Source organism: Ochotona curzoniae, unplaced genomic scaffold, assembly GCF_017591425.1.
Source record: "Ochotona curzoniae isolate NIBS_2020 unplaced genomic scaffold, NIBS_Ocur_1.0 contig_908, whole genome shotgun sequence".
In the NCBI taxonomy this organism is placed as follows: Eukaryota; Metazoa; Chordata; class Mammalia; order Lagomorpha; family Ochotonidae; genus Ochotona; species Ochotona curzoniae.
The window spans coordinates 16291398-16314622 of NW_024466607.1; the positions used below are offsets into that span (position 1 = coordinate 16291398).

The window sequence follows — 23225 nt, forward strand, 5'->3', positions numbered from 1 at the left end:
GAATGTGATTTAATTGTACAGTATAATCCAGGCTTTTGGAATAAATTATGCAGAAAACTCATCTATAATTAAACAAATCAAAAAACCAGAGACAGGTGACACTGCGGTTCACCCTCAAAGGGCATGGAGTGGTATGGGCGGCTGGACCCAGCGGAGGGGAAAAAGCGAGGGCAGGGAAGTTTGTTCCAGGGGTCAAGGACTTCAGGGAGTGAAGGGTCAGACCCCTGGGCACCCTCCGCTAGTCTTTCTGTCACTCGGCCACATTTTCTGCCTTCAAAGTCTATTGCCTCTGCCAGGCAGCCTTTCTGGACAACCCCTAAGCTGATGTGCAGATAACACTCTACAGCTGTTTCTATGCTTGGCAGGGCATCCACTGAGGAGGAGACTCCTCAGTGCTCTTGGCCTGTATGGGGGTATAGGAGTGGGTCCTGAAGGTGGGAGAATGCAACAGGTGGACACTGGCTGGGGCAGGCAAGGGGTGTGAGAGAACAGGCATCACAAGGACCACCCTCTGCCAAGGGCACAGTGAACCAAATACAGCAACGGCAGAAGCTGTGGATCTCCTGCTTCCTACAAGATAGGTTGGCCAATTATTCTCCCAGCTCTGGGGGAGGTAACAATTTTAAATAAAGTGGTATTTAATTATTCTGATTATATTTCAGCTGGCCTGCCACCTCCCACCTCTGTGCCTTCAATGCCATTTGAAAAGGAAAGAAAGGGAGACAGCAGGAGGAGGGGTGGGGCAAGAGTGACAGACAGAAAAGAAACCTAGGGAGTCCAGGGCAGGGCTGGAGGGCGTCTGTGTCAGGCTGACCCTGCCCGAATGGGCAGGCGAGCAGCTGTGGGAGTGTGCTGCCCTCAAAAGGGAGGCTTAGCACTCCCCAGCAGCTGCAATCCCTGCTGAGGCAGGAACTAAAGCAGTAAGCTGAAGGCCATACTCCAGGGTTACGGCCTCTCCAGAGCCACCTCCCCTAGGGAGTCCTCCTTGACCACTTGGATTAACATCCCACTGTGTCTTGACTGAGTGTCTAGATCCAGTTCTGGCTCTTCCAAGACCATGGAGCAGACGTGCACCCTTGGGCATCAGTTGTGCCATCTCATTTAAAAGTTAGAGCTAAAGTTCACCAACCATATCTACTCTCCAAGGACTTAAGAGGTAGTCAGTGGGGTCCACAGCCCTAGGAAAGAGAGGCGGCCATGCAGACCCCCACACCTGCACAGGGCCAGGTGCCCTCCTCACACCTGTAGTTCCTTATTTGTGGGGCCTGCCTCTGGGTACTCCTCACGGGCTGCCACCCTCTCTCCCCTGCCCCAGGCTTCCTCCATCACAGCATCCTCTTGCTTCTCTATTTTGGGGAAAAGACTCCTCAGTGCTTTGGGCCTGGGCGGGGAGAGGAGCCTCCTGCTCTGACTTGAGGATCAAGGGTTAGCCAAGGGATATGGTCTAGCCAATGTCCTTGACTCACCAGAGGACAAACCGGGCCAAGTGGCACTGGCCTCCCATGACCTAAACCTTGGAGGGGAAACAGGCCAGAGAGGGAAGGGGGCACACTCACTTGGCCATTTCATGGTGGAATCCCACTCCCCAGTCGGGAGAGTCAGACTCAGGCCCCAGAGGCCTCAGGTCTTCAACCCCACCTGGGGTTCAGTTAAAGGCACCTGCAGGGTGAGCAATGCTGGGGCTTCTAGGAGCCAGGTCTCTACCCCACCCACTCGGCTCACATGCCATGCACATAGTATACAGGGAGGTGGGAGATTGCACTCATCACTGGCAGCCTGGGAGACCCAGAGGAGAGACAGAGGAGTGGCGGAGAGGAGCTGCTGCCGTATTGAAGCCTGAATTAGTCCGAGTCCTCCAGCCTTGACTACGTGTGTCTTGGGACCCTGCCCAAATACTGCTCCTTAATGAGGTTATTAATGACAGGGCTGTCCCTTCCCTTTCTTTGCTGAGAAAGAACTTTTCCTTCTAATTGGTGCTTGGCTGGGAGGCAGCCTCTCCCCTTCCCCCAAGACTCACAGTGAACGGGCACCTGGCTTTAATTAGGGCACCAGGTCCAGCCCAGTGTTTACACCAATAGTATGGACGGGAGCTCATGTAGAGGGAAGGAGGGGCTTGGAGCCTGGGAGTGGGAGAGCCCAAGAAGCTCCTGGATCCAAGTTCCCATCTGAGGTCCCTGTCTGAGTGCCTATCCACGCAGATTCCCTTTCTGCTGTTCATTGCTTGCACCATCCTGGTCTACTATCCCTGTGGGACAAGGCCCCAGCTCTCCAGTCTGGAAAACAGACCTGGTGCTGAGCAGATCTACCTCCCCAGAGTCTAGCTGACCTACTGGCCATTCTGTCCCAGGCTGTGTGTGGATGCTGGAGCAGGCCGCTAAGGGTGGGCAGCGGAAGCCCACAAACCCACAAGGGAGCCTGCGGAGGACTAGAAACACGGTGGTGGCCGCCCTGCGCTGGCCTAGGAGGCCTCCCTCCCCCAGCTCCTCTCCGTATGAATTATTAAGGCTCGTTTATGAAGGGCCGCCCAGGCCTGTGGCTTCCCTGCATAATTCATGGCTCTCCTAGAAGTGCTGGCGCTGGAGCAGACACTTCCTCCAGGAAGCAAGGAAAAAGTGCAGAGGAGTGATCCAGACACGGGCTGTCCTCCACCCTCTAACACCCTATCTCCCCCTCATGCCCCACAACATCTTCCATACTGAATTCTAGGTCTTGGGGCCAGGGCTGGGGTGGGGGATTGTGCAGGCTTACCCATCCCCTGCTTGTGCCTCACTTTCCCTTCTGCAGTCATAAACTCAGCTACTCAAATTGCTTCCAAATTGCTCTGGCAGCAAGACCAGCCACCCTTCAGCTGTCCCACTAAACCCTCCTTGGTGCCCACTGTGCACCTGGTGAGGTGTCCCTCGATATAGTCAGCATATTCTCAAAGCAGACTGCAAGCATGGCTCCATGCAATCATCATCACAAACCCGAGGCTGTTCTGAAGGTCCCTATTCAGGACCCCAGGCCTCTGTAGCTCCCAGGAGCTTTTGTTTTCTGGGAACTGTGTTGAGACCCCTTTTCCCCTACCCCATCCTCACTGCACAGAGCTAGGCAGCCACACAGGTGATGGTGATCAACAGCTCACTGCACAGCGGTGGGACAGCCTTTTCTAGTCTAAGGTGAAACCTCCTGCCCTTCTGGTAGTCTGGACTGGCGTGTCACACAGATGCTAGCACCAATGTCACAGCATGTGAATTTCCCACAGTGAGTGGAACTCATGAAGCAGCTGAGGCCTGCCTCAAGCTAGGATCCTGGCTTGAGGCACCAGGACAGATCTCTGCTGTCCTTTGTGCCTCCAAACCAGGAGTCACCTGCCACAGCTGCCAATACCAGGTGAGCATTCTAGGGGCTGGGACATCACTCCTCCTATCCACAGGTGATCACGAGTGATAGAGAGGCGCACTCTGCCTAGGCCCAACTCAAGCTTACCCAGGTAGCTCTCAGGAGGCAGAGGAGGGAGCTATACCCAAGCCCAGTGTCACAGGGCCCAGGCAAGCTGAAGCACCTGTACTGGTCAGCAGGTGAGGAAGAAGGAACCCAGGAGCTCTGGCTTCCTGTTCCTACTTGACATCAGGATCTGTAGCCTGACCAGAAGCAGCAGGACAGACTATCTCTGTGCCACCAATCTCTCTGGTCAGATTCTGTGATTCACATGTCCCCATCTCCCCTCCCACCATCCTCCCCTTCCCCCAGCATGAGTCAAATCCTTGCTGAGCCACAAATAGCTGTCCTCTGTGCATGTCCTCGACATGGGTGCCTGCCTTGAGGAGGACACAGACCCTCTCAGGGACCTTTGGTTTGCTCAGAGCAGAGACCTCATGAGAGCACTCAGGCCACCTGAAGTTGGACAGGTACACAGTGGAGGCCAAGTGAGTGCCTGTTCCTTGGTCTTGTCCCTCCTTTATCTGGCCTAGGCACCTCCATGAGGAAGCCTACCTGGAAGCCCCCCAGCTCCTTCTCAAACCCAGAGTATTCATCATTCTTTACCAAACATACCTTAGGCTGCGGCTACAGCCTGGTCCCACCACAAGCATCCTTGCAGAGCTTAGCGTGGCGCCAGGCAAAGAACAGTCTTCTGGAAATAGCTGGGGATAGATATTTTCCCCCAAGGGACCATAGTGGGAGAGGAGCTGGGGAGCAGTGCTAGGAAAGGGCCTCCAAATGAAGTAGGGAATAAAGCTCCAAAAACAGGGTAACTAGTGTGTGCTGACACCACACAATACCCTTGGCCACTTGTGTGCCAATCCACACCCATTCCACGGATGAGAACTCTGAGACCTGGGTGGATGGAACAGCTTGTCTAAGATCATCTGGCCAGTTTGTACTTGAGCCCAGGGGACTCTGACCCCATATCCCTGGTCCCAAGGGCCATAGAACCTTCCTAATCCTGGCCCAAACTTGGGGAATAGCATGTGGACCTCCACTTGCTTATGACCTTTTGCAGCGTTGGAAAGGGATTCTACTGCCAGGCCAAGCAAACCAGGGCTGGGCAATGGGGAAGTCCTTCCTCAGGTCCCACCACAGATCCAGGCTGGTTGGGAGGTATAAGATCCTGGGCCCCAAATCCCCCCTCATCACCACCACGCAGTCTGGACCGGCTGGACAGGAACACCTACTTCCTCTGGGATCTGCTCTTGCTGGTGCCTGGCTTCCCAGAGCTTGGCAAGCCGCATGTAAATTGGATGCGGGGGCTCAGCCCCTGACACGCACTGCACCACAGGCCTGGTATTCAGTGTGCTCTGCGGGGAATCCTGCAGCAACGCCAAGTCCCTTGGCAAGTGAGAGGGCACCAAGCTGCAGTGAGGAAGGGACTTCCAGCACTAGCCCAGCAGTCCATCTCCTTCTGGCCTAGGTAGCCTGTGCTGTCTCGGGGATTTAAATTAGCACGGCTCATTGCTGAGTCTCACACCCGCCGTGTGCAGTCCAGTCAGTCACCTGGCTGCTTACTGAGTTACCTTTGGGGCAGTGGTATGAGCAAGACACACACAGGCTGGCCTTTGGGAGCTTGGGAATCAAGCAGAGCAGGTGGCATTTGACCTTGCTGATGGAGGGAGCCTGATAAGCTCCATAAAAGGGTTTCACAAGTCTGGGCAGTGGGGAAAGAGATGCCCAGCCAGGGGGATGACCTGACCTGGGGCTCTGGGGAGTGAGGATGGCACGGCAGGGTCGGAGGACAATCGAGAGAGAACTGTATTTGTGAGCTTTTGTAATGAGTTCTGCACACACACTCACAGGCTGATGCTGGGCCCAAAGCACATGGCCCCCATGCCCAGGCCAGCAGAACCCCGAGCCTGCAGCACACACCAAGTACCTCCCCGAGGGTGCTGAGCTCCAGGCCGTAGGGACATGAGGAGGGCAGCTGCAAGCAGGGGTGGTAAACTGGGTTCATAGGGTGGGGTGCTCTGCTATGTGCTAGGCACCAACCTGGGCAGAGGGTTCTGTGATGGTATCTGGTCAGCATCTTGAACCCAGCAGGGCCAACCCTGATGGTTCCCTGGATCTGCTCTTCCCAACAGCTCAGCAGGTAGCAACTCCATTCTTCTAGCTGCTAAGCCAAATACCTAGAGGTTCACATGGAATCCCTTTCTCCCTCTCATTCCCAAACCACTAACATGTCTTACCACTCTGCTCACACCCTCTTACAGCTCCTAGCCTATTCACATATCAACCAAAGTCTCATGCTGATCCCACTGGCCCTACTGACCTGGCCCCCTCTTCTTCATCTCTCTCTCTTCATCTTCCTCTGTTTTGGCCACATGTTACCTCAGGGATTTAGCTCAAGACACTTTTCCTCAGCTCTGGCTGCCTCTGCTTTCAGGCTTTTATTCTTACACTTCTTCAGTAATGCCTACCCTTACCCCACCCAGATGAACTACAGCCTCTTATTAACTCACCCTGTTCCCTTTTCCACAGCACTTGCTACCTTCCAATACAGCATGTCGTCAGTCTTTGACTACTATCAGCCTAGCTCATGCCAGCACCTGGCACACGGCAGATGCTCCAGTGTGCTGAGAGAATGAAGCGACAGCAGGTTGTAGTGGAGAAAAGAATATGCCCAAAGAGAATGTGCCAGGATGGAGTCTCGGGCAGAACCAGTATTTCACTGGGCACAGCCTATATAGTCAAGGCTATAGAGCTGTTCCACTGCCCTGCCTCACACCCAAGGGCAGCCCACATCCAAGTTACTCCCCTAGGGGACTTCTGTATAGACATTTGACCTGGGATTCCCAGCCTAGCCCACATGTCAAGTGCATTTCATGAGAAGGACAGTATATCAGGTGGTTTCTCTATCTCTCAGACAAGCAAGGCTCAGACCAGCTGCCCAACAGCTCTGGGTGTTTGCCCTGCAATCCCCATTCTCCAAGAGCTCTACTTGGCAGGGCTTGGGGAGCCCTAGGCTGAATAAGCATGAGTGCTCTCCGGGAAACTGTTCCTTGCCAGTAGGACGAGGGAAACAGAACAGACTAGCTAGAAGTGTGCAGTCTCTCAAGCACTGATTTCATTTGTTCATCCTTCAGATGCTAACTCTGGGGCACAGCCTTCTGGCCCAAGCACCCCAACACTGTGCCCTGGGCTCTGGACCCTGTGATCATGGCCCTGGGGAAAGTAGACAGTACTGAGGACCTAACCAACATTAGAGGTTTGGGACATTATCAACCCCCCTCCCAGCAAGGGGCAACTCCATGCCCCAAGAAGGCCTTCCTGCTACTGCCTCCCCCAGAGGTACCCACAAGGGCAAAGCCCTCACCATTCCTCCTGGTGCTTTTTGTCACAGACATATCCTTAGAACCCCTCACCACTTCTCTGGTGCTTTTTGTCACAGACATATCCTTAGAACCCCTTTTCTTCAAACAGGATCTGGCACACATGGGGTCAATAACGGGATACTCCATCCTACTGACCAGTGTGCGCAGGAAATGGGCCCATTTTAAAGATGAGGGAACTGAGGCACAGCTGATTAAAATGCAGTAGCACACAGGGCTATATTTCCCACAACAGCTTCACCTTCCCCTGTGCTCCCTCCCTGCCCCAGCCAGCCCCAGCCCAGGCTGTCTAGCGTGCAGCAGGCATTAGCACTGAGGCAACAAAGCCTACAGCTCCGGGTGCTGCAGCTCCAGGAAGTCTCCACCCTTCTTCATCTGAGAGTAATGGCCTCCTACATACACCACCAGCCTGGAAATCACCTGTGAAATATATTTCCCCCGGCGCTGGCTCAGGAACCATGTAAATCACTCCACTTAATGGCCTCTGGGAGTGCTCCCCGCACCTCTACCCCAGCCACTCTGCACTATGGAACCTGGGGCTTGGGGTGCCAGGCAGGCAGAGCACCAATTCAAAGCTCTGGGCACCCAAGGCACCCTGGGTGCCAGCAGGCACAGCCCTGACAGAAAGCAGTCTCTGGGAGCACAGCCATTAAGAGAGCGGAAAGGTCGGATGGGAGCTTCTGGAACTGGGGCAGAATCACCCTGCAAGGCAAGTCTGGGCCTCCTCCCCCTTCCCCTGTGCTGTGCATACCATACATGACTAAACCTCAGAGGAGGGCAGCTTGCTAGGCCCTGTACCACCCTGACTGGGCATGGTAGTGGCTGGAATATGATATTTTGTCCATTCACCCCTTGGAAGCCAACTAGAGCAGCTGAGTGAAGGACATGCCTGAGTCAGGCTGGACCTGGGATCATACACAGGCACTGGCTCCTCACAGGCAGCACTGAAGCAGTACCAGCTCTCCATCCCTGGACCTTAGTGCCCCAAAAAGGCAGAGGTGTGGTTCCACATGTATCCTGCTACTCTCTACAGTCATAGTTCTCTCCATTTGTAATGTTTGTTTATTTCCATCTACTTGAAAAGGAGCGAGAAACAGACACAGAAGTCTTTTACCTGCTGGTTCACTTCCCAGATGCCCACGACAACCAGGGCTAGACCAGGCTGAAGCCAGGAGCCAGGAACCCCAATCACTACCAGCCTGGGACTGTGGGCACCTGGAAGCACTCACTGTGCACTTGTACTCCAAAGACAGCTGCTGCCCCAGAGGGTACTCTGTCCTGAGGAAGTGGTCTCTTCCGAGGGGCACCTGAAGCCTACCAGAAAAGCCTTCTGGGCTGTGCTCTCCACCCATGCCAGCTTACAGGTGAGAAGACAGCTATGCCAGGAGGCAGGGGAGAGAACAGGGAGCATGGGTGGTTATGCAGAAGGCTCTGCCACTCCAGAGCAGTCAGGAATGATGTGGGCACTGAGGCTTGCTCAGGCTCCCACAATGAGCTGGACAAGGGCTGGGTTAGGTGGGAGGAGGCTGGGAGGGCAGGGCAAAAGGGAGGACCACAGACCCCAGCGCATCAGCCACTGAGGTCTCCAGGGCCTCCATCGGCACCCATTAGGCTTAAGTAATTAGATATGTGCCTCCCTCTTCCCATCTCCCTGTCTAGATAATGTCCTGCCCAGCCCAAGGGTGCAGGGATGGAACACAAGAGAAGGAGCAGAGAGATGGAGCAATGGTCTAGACTGCTCTATCCCTCTATTCTACGTGACACAGGCAACAGTGGCACCAGCCCCAAGCAGGCAATTGGGAAGAAGCCTAGAAGCAGATCTGGGGGTAGGCCTGGGGCTTCAAGAGGCTAAACTGCCACTTGGGATGCCCTGCCTGCTGTGAATCCAGACTCATGTTACTGAGCACCCTGGGAGACAGTAGATGATGGTTCTAGTATGTGGGTCCCTGACACCTGTGCAGGAGACCAAGATAGAACTCTTGGCTTCAGCCTGGTCCAGCCCAGGCTACTGAGGGCATTATGGGAGTAAATCAGTGCATGGGATCTCTCGATCTCTCTCTCTTCATTCACTCTGCCTTTCAAATATAGAAAAATAAACTTCAACGAAACAAACTTTTAAAAAATCACTTTCTGGATCACTTTGAAAACAACAACAACAACAACAAAGAAGGAAGCCAGCATGGTGCTATAGCACACTAATCCTCAGCCTATGGCATCAGCATTCCATATGGGCACTGGTTCAGATCCTAGTTGTTCCACTTCTGACCCAGCTTCCTATTAACATCCTGAGAAAGCAGTGGCCTCGGTCCCGAGGACCGTGCACACATGTGGGAGACATGGAAGAAGCTCCTGGTTTCATAAAGGCCCAAATCTGGCCATTGTGGCCATTTTGGGGAATGAACCAGTAGATGAAAAATCTCTCCCTCTGTCTCTCCTTCTCTCTGTGACTCTGCCTTTCCAATAAAAATAAGTAAATCTTCTTTTTTTTTTAAAGGTTTATTTTTATTTTTTTTTTATTGGAAAGGCAGATATACAGAGAGGAGAGACAGAGAGGAAGATCTTCCGTCCGATGATTCACTCCCCAAGTGGGCACAACGGCCGATTCAATGCCGATCCGAAGCCAGGAGACTCTTCCGGGTCTCCCACGCGGGTGCAGGGTCCCAAAGCTTTGGGCCGTCCTCGACTGCTTTCCTGGGCCACAGGCAGGGAGCTGGATAGGAAGCGGGGCTGCCGGGATAGAACCGACGCCCATATGGGATCCTGGGTATGCAAGGCGAGGACCTTAACCACTGCGCCACTGCACCGGGCCCAGTAAATCTTCTTAAAAAGAAGAGGCAGAACAGAGCAGGTCTACCCTGGTTTAGCTCCTTCCCACCCCTTGCATAGCTCCAGAGAGCATTTGTTCCTTTGGGGCAGGTGGAGAATAACAGCTGCAGGGGTACCCCAAACTAGGAGTAGCACAGGCTCGGGGCTTACTGTGTCCTTGACTGGCCATCCCTGGACATTGCCTTTGCAGGGATCAGAGCCCAGAGAGTAACAGGAAGGGTCAGGGTGCAGGTGGTGAGGACACAGCTGTGTGGGTTCATAGGCCTTGTGTGTGTTAGCACACAAGTGTGGTAGTCTCACTGCAGGGAGTTAACACAAGTGTCCCCCACGTCACTACCTCCCTCCACTCAGATGAGAACCAAGTCTTATGGGTAGCACCCAGCCAAGTTGGCCATGCTACTTCCATAGTGGTGGCCCTTGAGGGTCAGGCCAGTGTGTTACTCTGCAGCAACAGCAAAAAGGGCAAGCAAACCCCTCTGTCAACATGACCAGCCCCACACTTGTTTGTCTGCAGGAGACAGGGGAGTGGCCTGAGTTTCCTTCTTCAGGCATCCCACCTGATCAAACCCAGCTGACATAGCACATGGGTGACTGCTCCTTCCCTGCTCTGGGTCCAGGCTGTGTCTTGAGTAATGAGAAGCACCCCTCTCTGGACCTCAGGTTCCCTACTTGGACACAGAGTTGTTCAACCGGACCAATGAGTCCCACAGTTCCCACAGACCCACACCCAGCCCTCAGGCAACGGACATGCTATTCCTCTGGAAAAGAGACAGGGTGCTCCAGGCCCTGGTCCCAGGAAGCCAGATGGCAGCCCTGGCACAAGGACACCCCAGGCATCCTGCAGCCAGGTTGCCCAGAGGTGAGTTACAGAAGCACTCTATGAGACAGTGACCAGGTACTGGGATCTGAGCACCATCTGTGTGACTTCAGTCCCACTTAGCTTTGCTGAGCCTCATGCTTTTTGGCTTATGAAAACGGATCAAAACACACAGACCTCTCAGCTGGTGTTTAGCCTAGTGGTTAAGACACTGCTTGGGATGTCCACATCCCATACCAAACTGCCTGGGATTGAGTCCTGGCTCTGGTCCTGTTCCAGCTGCCTACTGATGCTCACCCAGAAAGGGGATGGCTCTTTCTGTGTCCCTGGCATCCACATGAGAGACCTGGATTGAGATCCTGGCCCTTGGCTTCAGTCACAGTTCATTGTGGGCATTAAGGAAGTGAACCAGTAGATGGAGAATCCCTGTCTAGTCTCTTTGCTTCCCAAAATAAAAATTTAAAAATAGACATTCTAAAGAAGGACTGCTCTTTTTGGAGCAGCATGTGTATGAAATACACCATCCACTCATAGACTGATGCTGTGGCTAAAGCAACTACATTCCTGACAAATGTTCCTGGGGCACACTCCCCTCCCTCTCCCCACCCTCTCAGCCACAAGCCCACCACGATCAGATCTCTTGTCCAGCTCTGCAGCAGACACTGCCCCAAGGTCCTCTTTTACCCCTGCCTTCTTGCTAAGAAACCCAGTCTGCATAGTCTCCCCTTCCAGCTCCAAGGTGACCCCATTGTCAGCTTAAGGGTAAATTCTGATTAGCCTGAGCCAATCACAATACACCATTTTGACTGCCAGTGATCAGCTTACAATGTACATGTGACCTAGAGTTAGCCAATAAAGTGGGAGGGCAAGTCATTTGAGGGCTCCTGGGGGAAGGTTTCTTCTCCTCTTATGAAAAACCCAGAAGAAGGGCCTGGCGTGGTAACCTAGTGGCCAGGGTCCTTGCCTTGCATGTGCTGGGACCCCATATGTGCACTGCCTCGTGTCCCAGCATCCCCACTTCCCATCTAACTCCCTGCATGTGGCCTGGGAAAGCAGTCAAGGATGGCCCAAGGCCTTGGGACCCTGCGCCTATGTGGAAGACCTGGAAGAGGATCCTGACTCCTAGTTGTTTGGGGAGTGAATCAACGGATGGAAGATCTTCTGTCTCTCTTCCTCTCTGTATATCTGACTTTCCAATAAAAATAAAACAAGTCTTAAAAAAAAAGAAAAGAAAAGAAAAGAAAACCCTGGAGGAAACATCACTTCCATCTCTCATGTTTGGGTCTGCACATGATGCCTGGAGCTGTGGCAGCCATTTTGTTGACATTAGGAGAATCAGTTAAGGACAGATAGTCATATTGCAAGTGAAGACCTGGTCACACCCATCCCTCAACACTCTGTCAGGGGACAAAGGGTCTAAGCATGAATGAAAACTATATCACACTGGGGTCATCAAGGTGTGTGCAGAAGCAAGCTCCTTCTCCAGACAGCCAAACACATTCCCTGGACAGCTGAACGCTTGCACCTGCAGGACCCCTGTGAACTGGCTTGGAATCCTGGGGCGGGGCAGAGGGAGGGGTGTCAGGGTTTTAGGAGCAGCCTGTAGAGGGATAGGGAACTAGATGAAGGTACCAGTGTGGAAGCCTCCTTGCCCAGGACTCAGACTGGGCAGATGACCCTGGTCGAGGGATGTGAGCCTAGAGGTGGGAATGTCAGAGGTCGTTCTAGGATCTGCAGGGGGCTCAGCCTTGGATATTTTCAGGGTTGGTGGGCAGAAACCAGATCCAGCCCAGGCAGGCCCTCAAATGCCAAGCTAAAGAACTAGGCTCTGCACACAGCAGACTTCCAGGGTACAAAGTCACAGCCAACCCTCCATGGGAGACTGCTGCAACCCTGGGGACAGAGAGGAGACTCCTAGGGGCTCAGTAAACCCAGGAGAAATGTCCCTGTGGGCAGGCCCTGGGCACGGAGGCCTGTCCTTTCAGATGAATGAAGCTGGGGGCAGGGCTGGAGTGCACTGTTGTGTTGTTTGTTAGAGCTGGTGGCAGCACCAGGCCTGACCTTTAAGGCTTCAAATGCAGCATTTCAAGCAGTGCCAGCGGGAGGAAAGCACAGGCTACGGAAGGAAGCTATCAAGACTGAAAGGCCACGTCAGGCTGGGGCCTCACACCAAAGCTGGGCCTCTCGCCATCACATGGCTCATCTGAACCCACCTTGCCTGTTGACAAAGTGTCCTTCCCAACCAAGGGGACTCACATAGGATACTCAGCAGAAAACCAGGTTCTGGGGAGCTGCCAAAGGAGGCCTTCAGTTGCCCCTCTGGTCACCCTGTTGGTGCTTTTGAATACCACCATTCAAAGAAGGTCAACCAGTAAATCACCCTGAGAATAGTAAAGAACAGGGTAGGGGCTGGAGACTGAAGAACCCGGTGCCTGCCTCCCTCCCCAACCTGGGGCCCCAGTTTCTCTCTCTATCTACATGGTAGAATTAGACTTACTGAATACACTGCAGGGGAGCAGCAGGCAGGACAGCTAGAAGCTGCTAACAAAGGACTACAATCCAAGAAACAATTGTAACTGCAAACCTATTAGTTAAGGTGACTTTTTTCCCATGATCCAACATGTTTTCCCAGGGACATGATTTGCATTTCTAGGAGGGGCTGGAGAGATTGCACCACCCTTAGCTTTGGGAATTCCCCAGTACCTTTGGGGCTACCTTGTTTACCATTAGCCACAGAGAGCGACTGCTGTCCAGTACCAGGTTCTTGATTTGACCTAGAGAAAGAATCTAGGAGGAGTAGGAAAGAATCTAGGAGGAGAAAGAATCTAGGAGAACCTAGGAGGAGTAGGAAAGTGTCTAGGCAACAGCAGATGAGTATTCTACAACAAAGCAAAAGCGCACACTACTACACAGTGGGTGGTGTGCGGAGGGGAGCTTAGCATGACAGAGGTTAAAGACAGGAGGTTCACGTTAATGAATGACAGGAATATTCACACTTTTTCTGGAGAGTAGGTAGAGATTTCCCTGGAATCTAGTTACCACCTCTTTTTGCTCCTTTAAAAAAAAATTTTTTTTTAATTTTATTTATTTATTCGAAATTCAGTCAGAAAGAAAAGGCGCATCCATCTGCTGGGTCACTCCCCAGATGGCCATTATGGCCAGGAACCAGGAGCTTCATCTGGTCTCCCATGTGGGTGTGGGGGTCCAACCAGTTGGGCCATCTTCTGCTGCTTTCCTAGGTCATATCAGAGTTGGATTGGAAATGGAGCAGCTGGGACATGAACAAGTACACATACAGGATACTGCTATCACAAGATGTGGCTTTACCCACTATGCTGAAACACCAGCCCATCTTCATGCCTATTATGGGCTGATACTTTCTGCCACAATGGCTGGGAGGTGTGTTACTTTGCACAATTACAAGTGCAAGATGAGCTGTAGGGCAATGTAGATCTGAGTTGGTCCCCTAAACAGGCAATGAACCTGGTCCAGGCAGGGAGATCCACATGTATATCCTGCAGGCCTTGAGATGAGCAGAAAGCAACCCTGGGGGCCCAACTAGCTGTCTACCTGTGGTTGTGATGTGTCCTTTCCAAGTATGGACTCACACATGGCCCAGGTCCCTGTCCCCCTGGCCTACAGGTCTCTGAGCCCTGGCAGTCCCTTCTGCCTTCCTTTTGTAGAAGCTTCTTCTAAATGTCAAAGACCCTGTTCTCCTTCAGTACCAGCCATGCACAGGCCTTGGGGATGCCAGGAAAGCCAGACTGATGGTTTTGACCACTGTGCCAGGGTCCCTCCCAGCCCTGGGTGCCAGCGGCCAACACAGGACTGCACACAGCTGTGTTTCTGAAGGCTCCATAGACAGAATTCATTCTGAAAGAACAAGGCCCCGCTGGAGAGGCTGGGAATGGAAGGACATACAGGGGTCATCAAACCGATGTTTCGGCACCCCAAAATTCATGCCTGTGGGCTGCATGGGTAGGTGTCTGGCTGCGGGGGAGGATCCCAAACCTACAGCTGGTGCTCCATGGGCTGCTGGGTTCCTGCCTGTTGGTGTGCAAATGAGAAGCACCTACTCCCAGAGAGAAAAATATCAGCCAAGGTCACACGGCAAGGGTTCTGCTCTGCTCAGCCCCGACCTCCACACCTCTCCCCCCACGGAAGGGCTGTCTGCAAAGACGAAGATGCTTCACTTCACAGACTCCCAGGTTCCTCCAAGGAATCTAAATACCACTCAATTTGCAAAAATTTGAATTACAAGGACACAGCCTCTGCGTGTTTCCTTCACACACTGTCACCATGCCAGTTGGTAGGAGATCAAACTCTCCTTTTCAGCCTTAACTCAGGCTGTTTCTGACATAAAAGTTTGCAAAACACCAGTCCTCACAACCAGGAGGCTTTGTATCCCACTGCCAGTGTTGACTAAGCAGCAAACCCTGGCATTAACCTCAAAGGCAGTGTAGAAGGTGGGCACTGGGAGAGCATGCTGGGTGCAGAGATAAACTGTGCCTGTACCTGTGCCTGTAATACATACACACACACAAGCAGGTGTCCACAACCACAAACATACGCACGCATCAACCTCCATGTGTGCACACACACACGTACATACACGCAAATGCACTGACACATGTATGCACAGTATATAAGCTCAGACACGCAAGTGGGTGAGCACACAAAGGAACACAGTACAAGCACACACAGGTGTGGACAGTGTCACACACAAAGGGACACAGGCCACAGCAATGGCCAAGCATAAGAGGAGGGAGCAAGAAACCATTACTCCATCCCAAATGCCCAGGGGGCCTGGCTGGGTGCTAAGGATGAGGACAACACCCCTGGCCTTCACACAAACATCTGCCAAGTTGATCCTTCACACGCTGTCACATCTCCAAACATAAAACAGGAGAACCTATTTTACAGATGAGGTCATAGAGGCTGTAAGTAGTCCCAGTGTCACACAGCTCACCCAGAGGGGGCCCTCTACAAAGGAGTGGCAAGGAGGGCATTGAGACCCAGGCAAGGGCCCAGAGTCAGGGGGCTGCAGGAAGGAAAGGCTAAGGGAGTACCTCCCACCTTCCCATCCACTCCTTCTCTTGTTTAGTGAGGATCGTTTCCAAGGGGAGGGAGATAGTTATTACCAGCAGCAAAGCTTGCGGTGGCCCTCTGTCTCTGCTAAACAATTAGGCTAATCAGTGCTCAAAGTGGGTCAGTCCAGACACGGACAGAGGGCCCGATAGAGGGCCAGGGTCAGGACAAGAGATTTGAGAAACAGCCCCCACCAGAGGAGCCAGAGCCAATAGGCTGGGGGTTAGGGCTCATCCACAGAGAGAGGTCTCCTAGGGCACAGGGATGTCAGAGGCAGGGGGGCGGGGCAGGGGGAGAAGGGCTGGGCAGGAGGAGGCTGGGGAGCAACCAAGAGCCCAGCTTGGAAGACAGGACTGGTCTTGACTTTAACAGAGGCTCCCACATGAAGGTGCCCCCATCTGACCACATGAGGTCCATTTGTCCTGACTCATTGGGCTCGGTCACAGGTGCTAAAGGGAGGAAAGCAGCCTCAGGACTAAGGACATGAATGTCCCAAGCTCATGATGGCAGGGCAAGGCCTGTCAGGGTCAGCTGGCAGGACCCAGATGACAGGGTCAAGACTCCTTCAAGCAGGCTTCAGGGCTGCCTGCGCAGCCCCTGTCAGTCCCCAAGGGGCAGCTCCATCTCTGGTCACCAGCAGGCCCCTCCTGCCCTGGCCACAAGCCACTCTGGAGGCTCCTCAGGTTACACAGGACAGGAGAGTAAGGGAAAGGAAAAAAAAAAAAAAGCACAAGCCACACACACACACACACACACACACACACACACACACACATACACACTTCCCTCTGGGAATATATGTGTATTGATTCTGTGGCCTCTTATTTAGAAAGTAGGCACCAGGAAAAAACCAACAACCCAACACAGAGAGAATCTTCCTTGGGTGGCAAGAGGGTTGCTACCTGCAGGTGGGGGCCACGCCCTGCCTCAGGGTGCCCTCTCCCTACCCCCTGCCCTGGCCTGAAGACTACACAGATCCCCATGCAGACTTTGAGGAGGAAATGGAATAGCTAGAAGGAAGAAAGAAAGAGAGATGCAGAGGGAGAAACCACTCATTCCACAGGTATAAGGCCCCACCAGACACAGCCCACACCTGTTCACTTTAACTTCCAAACATTCAACTGCTCCCATATTCTCCTGGCAGTGAGCCTTCGCCCTCCCCTTGGTCCCCAGTCCAAGCATGAACCCCATCAACTATGAGTCTACCTAAGGCCTTGAGCCTGGACAGACAGCAGACAGCGTTCAGCCTCAGGCTTGCCATCAACGCCCCCCCAGTCCATGATCTTCTTTCCAGAACCGCACTTTGGAAGACATCTCCAGCTAGAGCCCTCCTGTCCTCCCTGGACTCCCACCCCGTCTGCTCCTTAGCCTTGCCCAGCAGGTTTGTGGAGAGCGAAGAGTGTGGGTTGGGTTGTTCTGTGACAGCCTGGGGGGCTGCCAGGACAGCCTGGGGCCCAAGAAGCATCCTCAGGATTGTCTAAACCCTGGAGGAGCAAAGAGGGACAAGGCCACAAGGGTCACAAGCACCAAGGCCTGCACCCACCACACACACACACAGCCTTTTCACTTTCTTCTCAGACTTAGATTTCTGGTCCCCACCCCTACTACTTCCTGGGCCCAGTGCTTAGTTGTCTCTGAGACAGACAATCCTCTTCCAGTCCTACCTTGTACAGTTGTGGGCTTTGGACAGGTCCCAGTATCCTTTTGCGTCTCATTCTTCCCACCTGTGCAATGGGTACAACCATGGGTTCCGGGGCTTGGGTTAGAATCAGTGAAAGGCCACCATTCGCCTGGTGACAACACACACTGCAGTCAAGATCAGCTGTAGGGAGGCCAAGAGGGACACGACCCAAATAATAATGGGGGAGGCCCCTGGAGGAGCCAGTGTGAGACCTTGACCTGACAGCAGGGCAGATCTAATCCCTAAGAAGGGCATACAATAGTGCTAGAAGGTCTGGGTAGAGCAGAGAGAACAAAAGGCACTTAGCCCTTGGGCATGTGGGAGCACAAAGGAGGGCAACGGGCCCCTGCTGGAGCCTCTGGACTCAACACTGACATAAATGATCACTGTTGTGCCACCTAACAGAGTCCCCTATAACTACCAGAGCTTGTATATTCCCCTATTAATTCTCCCTGCCAGCCTATGATGTACATACTTTTATCTCAGAGGGGGAAACTGAGGCAAGGTCATCCCAATGGAAAGGGTCAGTCCAGGAAGCTGAAGTTCGAGCACAGACCCCACAGCACCCTCTCCCAGGAGCTGGCAGCATGTACCTGCACACAACCATGGGGCCAGGAGCTCATGGCACACCCTCACACACAAGCAGAGAAAAGAAGTATGTATTGACTTCAGCCATGACTTCTCCACATGTGGAGCCAGCTTTGCCCCAGAGTCAGTCTCTCTTTCTGATGGGAACAAACAAACAAACAAACAAACAATCCCACCTAGGGAACAAGACTCCCTCTTGCACTAAGCAAGGACTTATTGTAAAGAGGGTCTCCCTTCTCAGGGATGGCCTTGATACAGCTGGCCAGGAGGAAGCTCCCAATGAAGGTGGGGCTCAGGTGGAGACACAATCACAATCACAGGTCTCCCCCCAAAATTCAGAGGGGTGGGGACACCAGCAGCTCTGTGTTCTGTGACAGCAGTGGCAAAAAACAAAGCATCACCCCCTCCTGCCAGAGCTGCAGCAGGTTGGGGACACAGATGTGTGTTGCTGCCTCCCTCCGACAGGGAGAGTAACAGGGAGGTGGAGACAGGGGCTCCGAGGCCCAGACAGACACACGTCACCCACCATTAGCTGAAGCCAGTCTGACGCATATCCCGGTGCGGGCATTGCTCCACATCTGTCCACTCAGGAAGGGAGCAGGGGCTCTAGCTGTCATCTACCTGCTGGAGGTCCAAACCTTAGGCCCTCCACTGCTCCTCCAAAAGAAAAGAGGTGCTGCCCAACACCCTCCCCACACCAGATCTGGCCAAGGAAGGCACAGTCCTGGGGGGGCAGCTTGGCAGGTGCTGGGCCCAGAACTCAACCAAGACTCCCTTGAGCAGGAGTCAGGGGAGCTCAAGGGTGGCTAAGAACAGGGAGCAGAGACCCAAAGAGAGGACAAAAGAGGTAGGCAGGTCCGGGTGGGTATGGATTGACATGAGGGACAGGTAGAGAAGAGGAATGAACAGAAATGAGAGACTCAAAAAAGGGGATCGGAGGAGAGGGCTGGGGAAGACGCCCGGGAAATGAAGCAGCACGGGCTGAACGCCCCCACTGGGTGGGCATAATGGAAGGAGGAAGAGGAGACAGAAGAGGAGGAGTATGTTCTGACTCGTTCTCCACCGCTCAGACACACCAGTGGTCACATGCACATGCAGCACACACGGGCTCCAGGTGCTGGTGGGAGTGAGAGAGGCCCCTGTCTCCACTCCCCCCGGCTGAAGCCCTGTCCTCCCTGCAGGGGCAACTGCTATGCCCTTCTCCAATCCAGCAGCAATCTCGGTCTGCTTTTCCCGGTGGGCAGGGAGCCACACCGTCACAGACGACACACAGAAACAATGACTGTGGACCCCAGCCCCGGCTGCCTGTAACGCTGGGCCCCTTGATGCTGGCAGCTGGCAGCCGTTAACAAGGAGATTGCTTTCCTGTGACCTGCCCTCGGCACCAATGGGCTGTCACCTCTATGTCCTGAGGTTGAGGGTTCCTCTCTCTCTCTCCACCTTGGAAATCCACCTGTATCAAAGTGTCTGCCTGGCCCAGCTAATATTAAGCCCCGGGCAGGGTCAGTGAGGCACTAGTCCTGAGCAGTTCCCTGGAGCTCCAAACCCCAGTAGTAGCCTCCGCCTTTCAAGTCAGCTCAACAAAAGCCCCAATTCCAGCCAGGCATGATCATGGGGGTTGGGGTTGGCAGAAACCTCAGGATGCCCCTCTTCCATTCCCGCTCCAAGGATCAATGGGCATGTGCTTCCAAGGAACCAGGGCAGCTGAAGGGCGCTGGCTGTCAGGGCAAACCTTTCATGCCGCCTCTGTTAGTTACTTCCCCCTGGACCCTCAATGCTGCATATCCCCCTGCTCCACCCCCGACTCTCAGGTCCTAATTATGGTTTGCAAGACATGACCCAAACATTTGAATCAGCTCCAACTATATCGACAGTAGGAGAGTGTCCACAGCCGTTACACCTTACCATCCTCCGGTGGGGATGAGTATCCACTCCGGTCAGTGTCTCACACTGCCCTTCTAGAGGAGACCCAGGCTGGCCAAGCAGCCTCTGATAAAAATCTTTGCTCAAGGAGCTACGACATTGCTAGAGCAAAAAATTAAAAAACAAAAAACAAAAAATACCTTTGTGGCATGGCTTGTGCCTGGCTTTGAGGAATGAAGAACAACAACAACAAAAATAATGCCTTTGCCCTGTTGGAAGGCAGTGGCTGAAGTCCATTTTTATCACAGCAAAAGACAACGCCCCCACCTTGAACTTCCCTATGATTCTCTTCTCCCTGCGCACCCCCTACATGCACACACGAGCAACCCAGACAGTTGACAGAGGACACGTTCGTGCGGCACCTGTAATTTGCCAACTGATCACCCGCCTGAGCACAGCCAGCCTGTGCAAGGAGACGATCAGACTGAGAGAAGGGGGCCCAGCGCAAACACCCTTCCTCGACTTTGCATTTCCCTCATCATCTGAGAGAATCTATGTGAGTCGAAGTCGGCAGGTTTCCAGGCAGTGCCAGGGGCTCCTACCCTTGTGCAGAACCTGTCTGATGACGCAGAGCCAACCTGTCCACTTACTTGGGTCCAGACCCCTCCCTGGAGACCCCAGCCCCATGCCAAGACACTGGCCAAAGAGTCTAGGGGTAGAAAGCAGAAACAAGGTGGTCACTGTGCTCCGAGGGGCGTCTGGGCACTGACGGATGGCCAGGGTATGGAGTCAGCCAACAGATGCTGTCCTAGAGGCCACAGACACTGGAGCTCCCTCCCAGTCCCAAGCACATCTGGCCAAGCTCCCCAAGGGGAGGCCGCCGAGTTTGCCGGCTCCTGGCGAGGGCCAGATCGTTAAGGAGTGTTGGGACAAGCACCAGCTGGCAGAGCTGAAGATGCTATCACCCTGCTGGTGGCAGCGATTGTAGAGGTGGCAGGGCAGGCAAGGGTCCCCGTGGCCACTCACCTTCTTTCCTGACCTCAACATTTGTCCCTCTCAAAAGGGCTGGCCAGGGGACCCTCCCCTCAGTAGGAGAAGAGTCAGGGGACACCGACCCTCTCTGTGGCACGGGTCATCTTCTGCACCAAGACACTCCCCCTCCCCAAAGAAACAAGCTCGTGGATTCAGGTAGGTGCCCCCACTTCTGGCTCTACAGTATCTGATGCTCACCGGGTTGGGAACGTGGAGTCAATGTGCCTCCCAGGAGTCCTAGTCCTAGCCACCCCTCAACCAACCCCGGGCCCCCTCACTCGGGCAGCGGCAGTAGAAATAGCTGACAAGCTCGGACTCCTCATTCCGCGGATGGGAAATCTTGTCTTGCCCCGTTTGGGGGGCTTAGCGGGAAGGAGCAGTGACACCGCGGGGAAGTTTCGCGATGCAGCCAAGAAAAACCAGGACCCGGGCCGCCAGCCCTTAGGGCTGAGGGGCTGCCGCCCCCGGGCTCAGCTGGCAGCGGGATCCAGCGCCCCCGCCACAACGGCGGGCGGCGAGAGGGACCGCGGGACGCTGAGGGGCGCAGGGCTCGGCCGGGGTCCCGCGGGCGACCGAGGACACTTACGTGTGCTGCTGAGGGAAGCTGTAGGCAGAGGCGCCGGGGGCGGCGAGCAGCGGGAGCAGCAGCAGAGGTGGCAGCAGCAGTACCAGCAGGCGCGGGGGCCCGGACCCCAGGCGCCGGGCACTGGGGCCAGGCCAGGGGCCGCAGCCGGGCCGGGGTCGCGCAGTGCGCGCGGGGCCGGGCCGAGAGGCGCCGCAGGTCCGAGCCGGCACCGCCATGTTTCCATTCAAGACGCGGCGCCGCGGGGAGGGGGGCGGCGGCGGTGGCAGCAGCGGGGCGGGAGGGGGGGCGAGGGCGGGGGGCCCGCAGTCGGCCTCTCCTCCTCCGCCTGCTCCACGAGGGGCCTCCGGGGTGCGCCGGCCGCAGCGCCTCTGCGGGATGCGCACCTCTCTCTCCCCGCCGCGCTGGCTCCAAGCGCTCTGAGCGCTCGGCCCGGGACCTGCGCTCAAATAGCGGCCGCTGCCAACCCGCCGGCGCCACCCTCGCCTCTCGCCGCTACCCTGCCGGCCCGCCCCCGCGCGCCCCCGCCGCGGCCGCGCGCCCCTCGTGCCTGCGCAGCCCCGAGCCTGCCCTGGCGGCCCGCGCAGCTGACTGGAGCCCGGGCGCGCGCCTCCGGCGCCCCTGCCACGGTCCCGGTGCACCCTCCTCCCACTTCCTCCTTACCCCCCACCCCGGCTTCACTCAGCCTCACACCCATATGCTCCTCTCCACCTGGTTCTCGGGCAGAGCTTCCGAGCTCGGGCAGGAGCACGTGTGACCCTTTGGGGTCTCGACCTTCAACAGGCGGAAGGCCTGGAGTCGCAGGTTTCATAGTGGAACAGCAGGCTTTGGCAGGCCAGGGAAGAGGACTCGGGTCTGAGGTCGCACGGGCGGCTCCAGATACCCAGGAGGCACAACCCCTGACCGAAATTAAGAGCCAGACTTGCTGGGACTCTGGGCAGTGGCGTGTGTCCACCTCGCTCAGGGGTGCTGGGACGGGCTCCTCCCCTCCCCTGAGCGAGGATTCCTACAGCCCCAGCTTCTGGGATTTGCACCACCTTTATGGAAACTCTTTTAGGGCCACGGAGCTCCCTAGGCTGCCTGTCTGTCCTGGAGCGCCCAGCTCTTCCTTGCTGTGGGGAGAAAGCAGAGTTGGTGTAGATCCCCAGTCTGCAGTTTGTGGGCCTCCCGTTAGGAATGCCTGTGTGGGTGCCCACTTCCATGACCATGAGTTGGAGGAGAATGGGGAAGACTGCTTGCTAAGCGGAAGTGCTCAGCTGTGTGCAGGAGAGCATCCTTGGGCAGCCCTTTAGTCTCAGGCTGTAACTGCCCACATCTTCTCATGAGGGAATGAGGGAAAAGGAGGATAGCATGCCAACCAACCCCCCTTTCCTGTGCATAGCAGAGGTGGCGGGGGGGGGGGGGTGGAAGGCTGAAACCCCAGCACAAACCAACTTCATGTGCTTCCTAGGCATGTCTTGGCCGTCCCGTGCCTGCAAGCCAGGGGACAATTTTTGCTCCTTTCTCTCTCTCTCTCTCTTTTTTTTTGAGTTGCCTCCTCCACTGATGTGAGTGAGCCTCAAGGACTAGATTAACTTTGGCCAGCAGGCCCCAAACCCTGAGACTCCTAAAACATTATCAGCAAGGCAGCACAGTGCCAAGGAGCCTTGGGCCTCCAACCCCCGACAGTCCTAGGACCCTGTGAACAGGTGGGACCTGGTGGACCACCAGAGGCCAAATCAGGTCAGCTTCAAAGCGGGAAAGAGCAGGACCTCACTAAGCCAGGAGTCTGATAACCCTGGGGTGTCCTCTTGTCCCAGTCTTTCCAGGCTGTATAGCATGGCAGGGTCCTGCACGACAGAATCAGGAAGCTAGCACAAACCAGCCTCCTCCCAGCTCCTTATGTCTTCAGCAGCCCTGTGCTCCACAAGGTAAAGGCAGGGCTGGCCTACAGTGTCCTTCTCC

At 54.8% G+C, this 23225-nt stretch overlaps 1 protein-coding gene across 3 annotated transcripts in view; it reads right to left on the reverse strand.

Moving 5' to 3' along the window:
• The window catches only part of CACNA2D2 (calcium voltage-gated channel auxiliary subunit alpha2delta 2), a 126639-nt gene extending 104956 nt beyond the window's left edge, over positions 1-21683 (reverse strand). For 2 of the 3 annotated variants that reach the window (XM_040994533.1, XM_040994534.1), the window contains exon 1: positions 21285-21518. In XM_040994533.1, coding sequence (XP_040850467.1) covers positions 21285-21499 — 215 coding nt within the window. In that variant the 5' untranslated portion in view covers positions 21500-21518. Of the gene's footprint in view, positions 1-21284 lie in introns of all 3 variants that reach the window. The other variant, XM_040994532.1, reaches the window with a different exon arrangement.
• Between the last annotated feature and the right edge of the window lie 1542 nt (positions 21684-23225).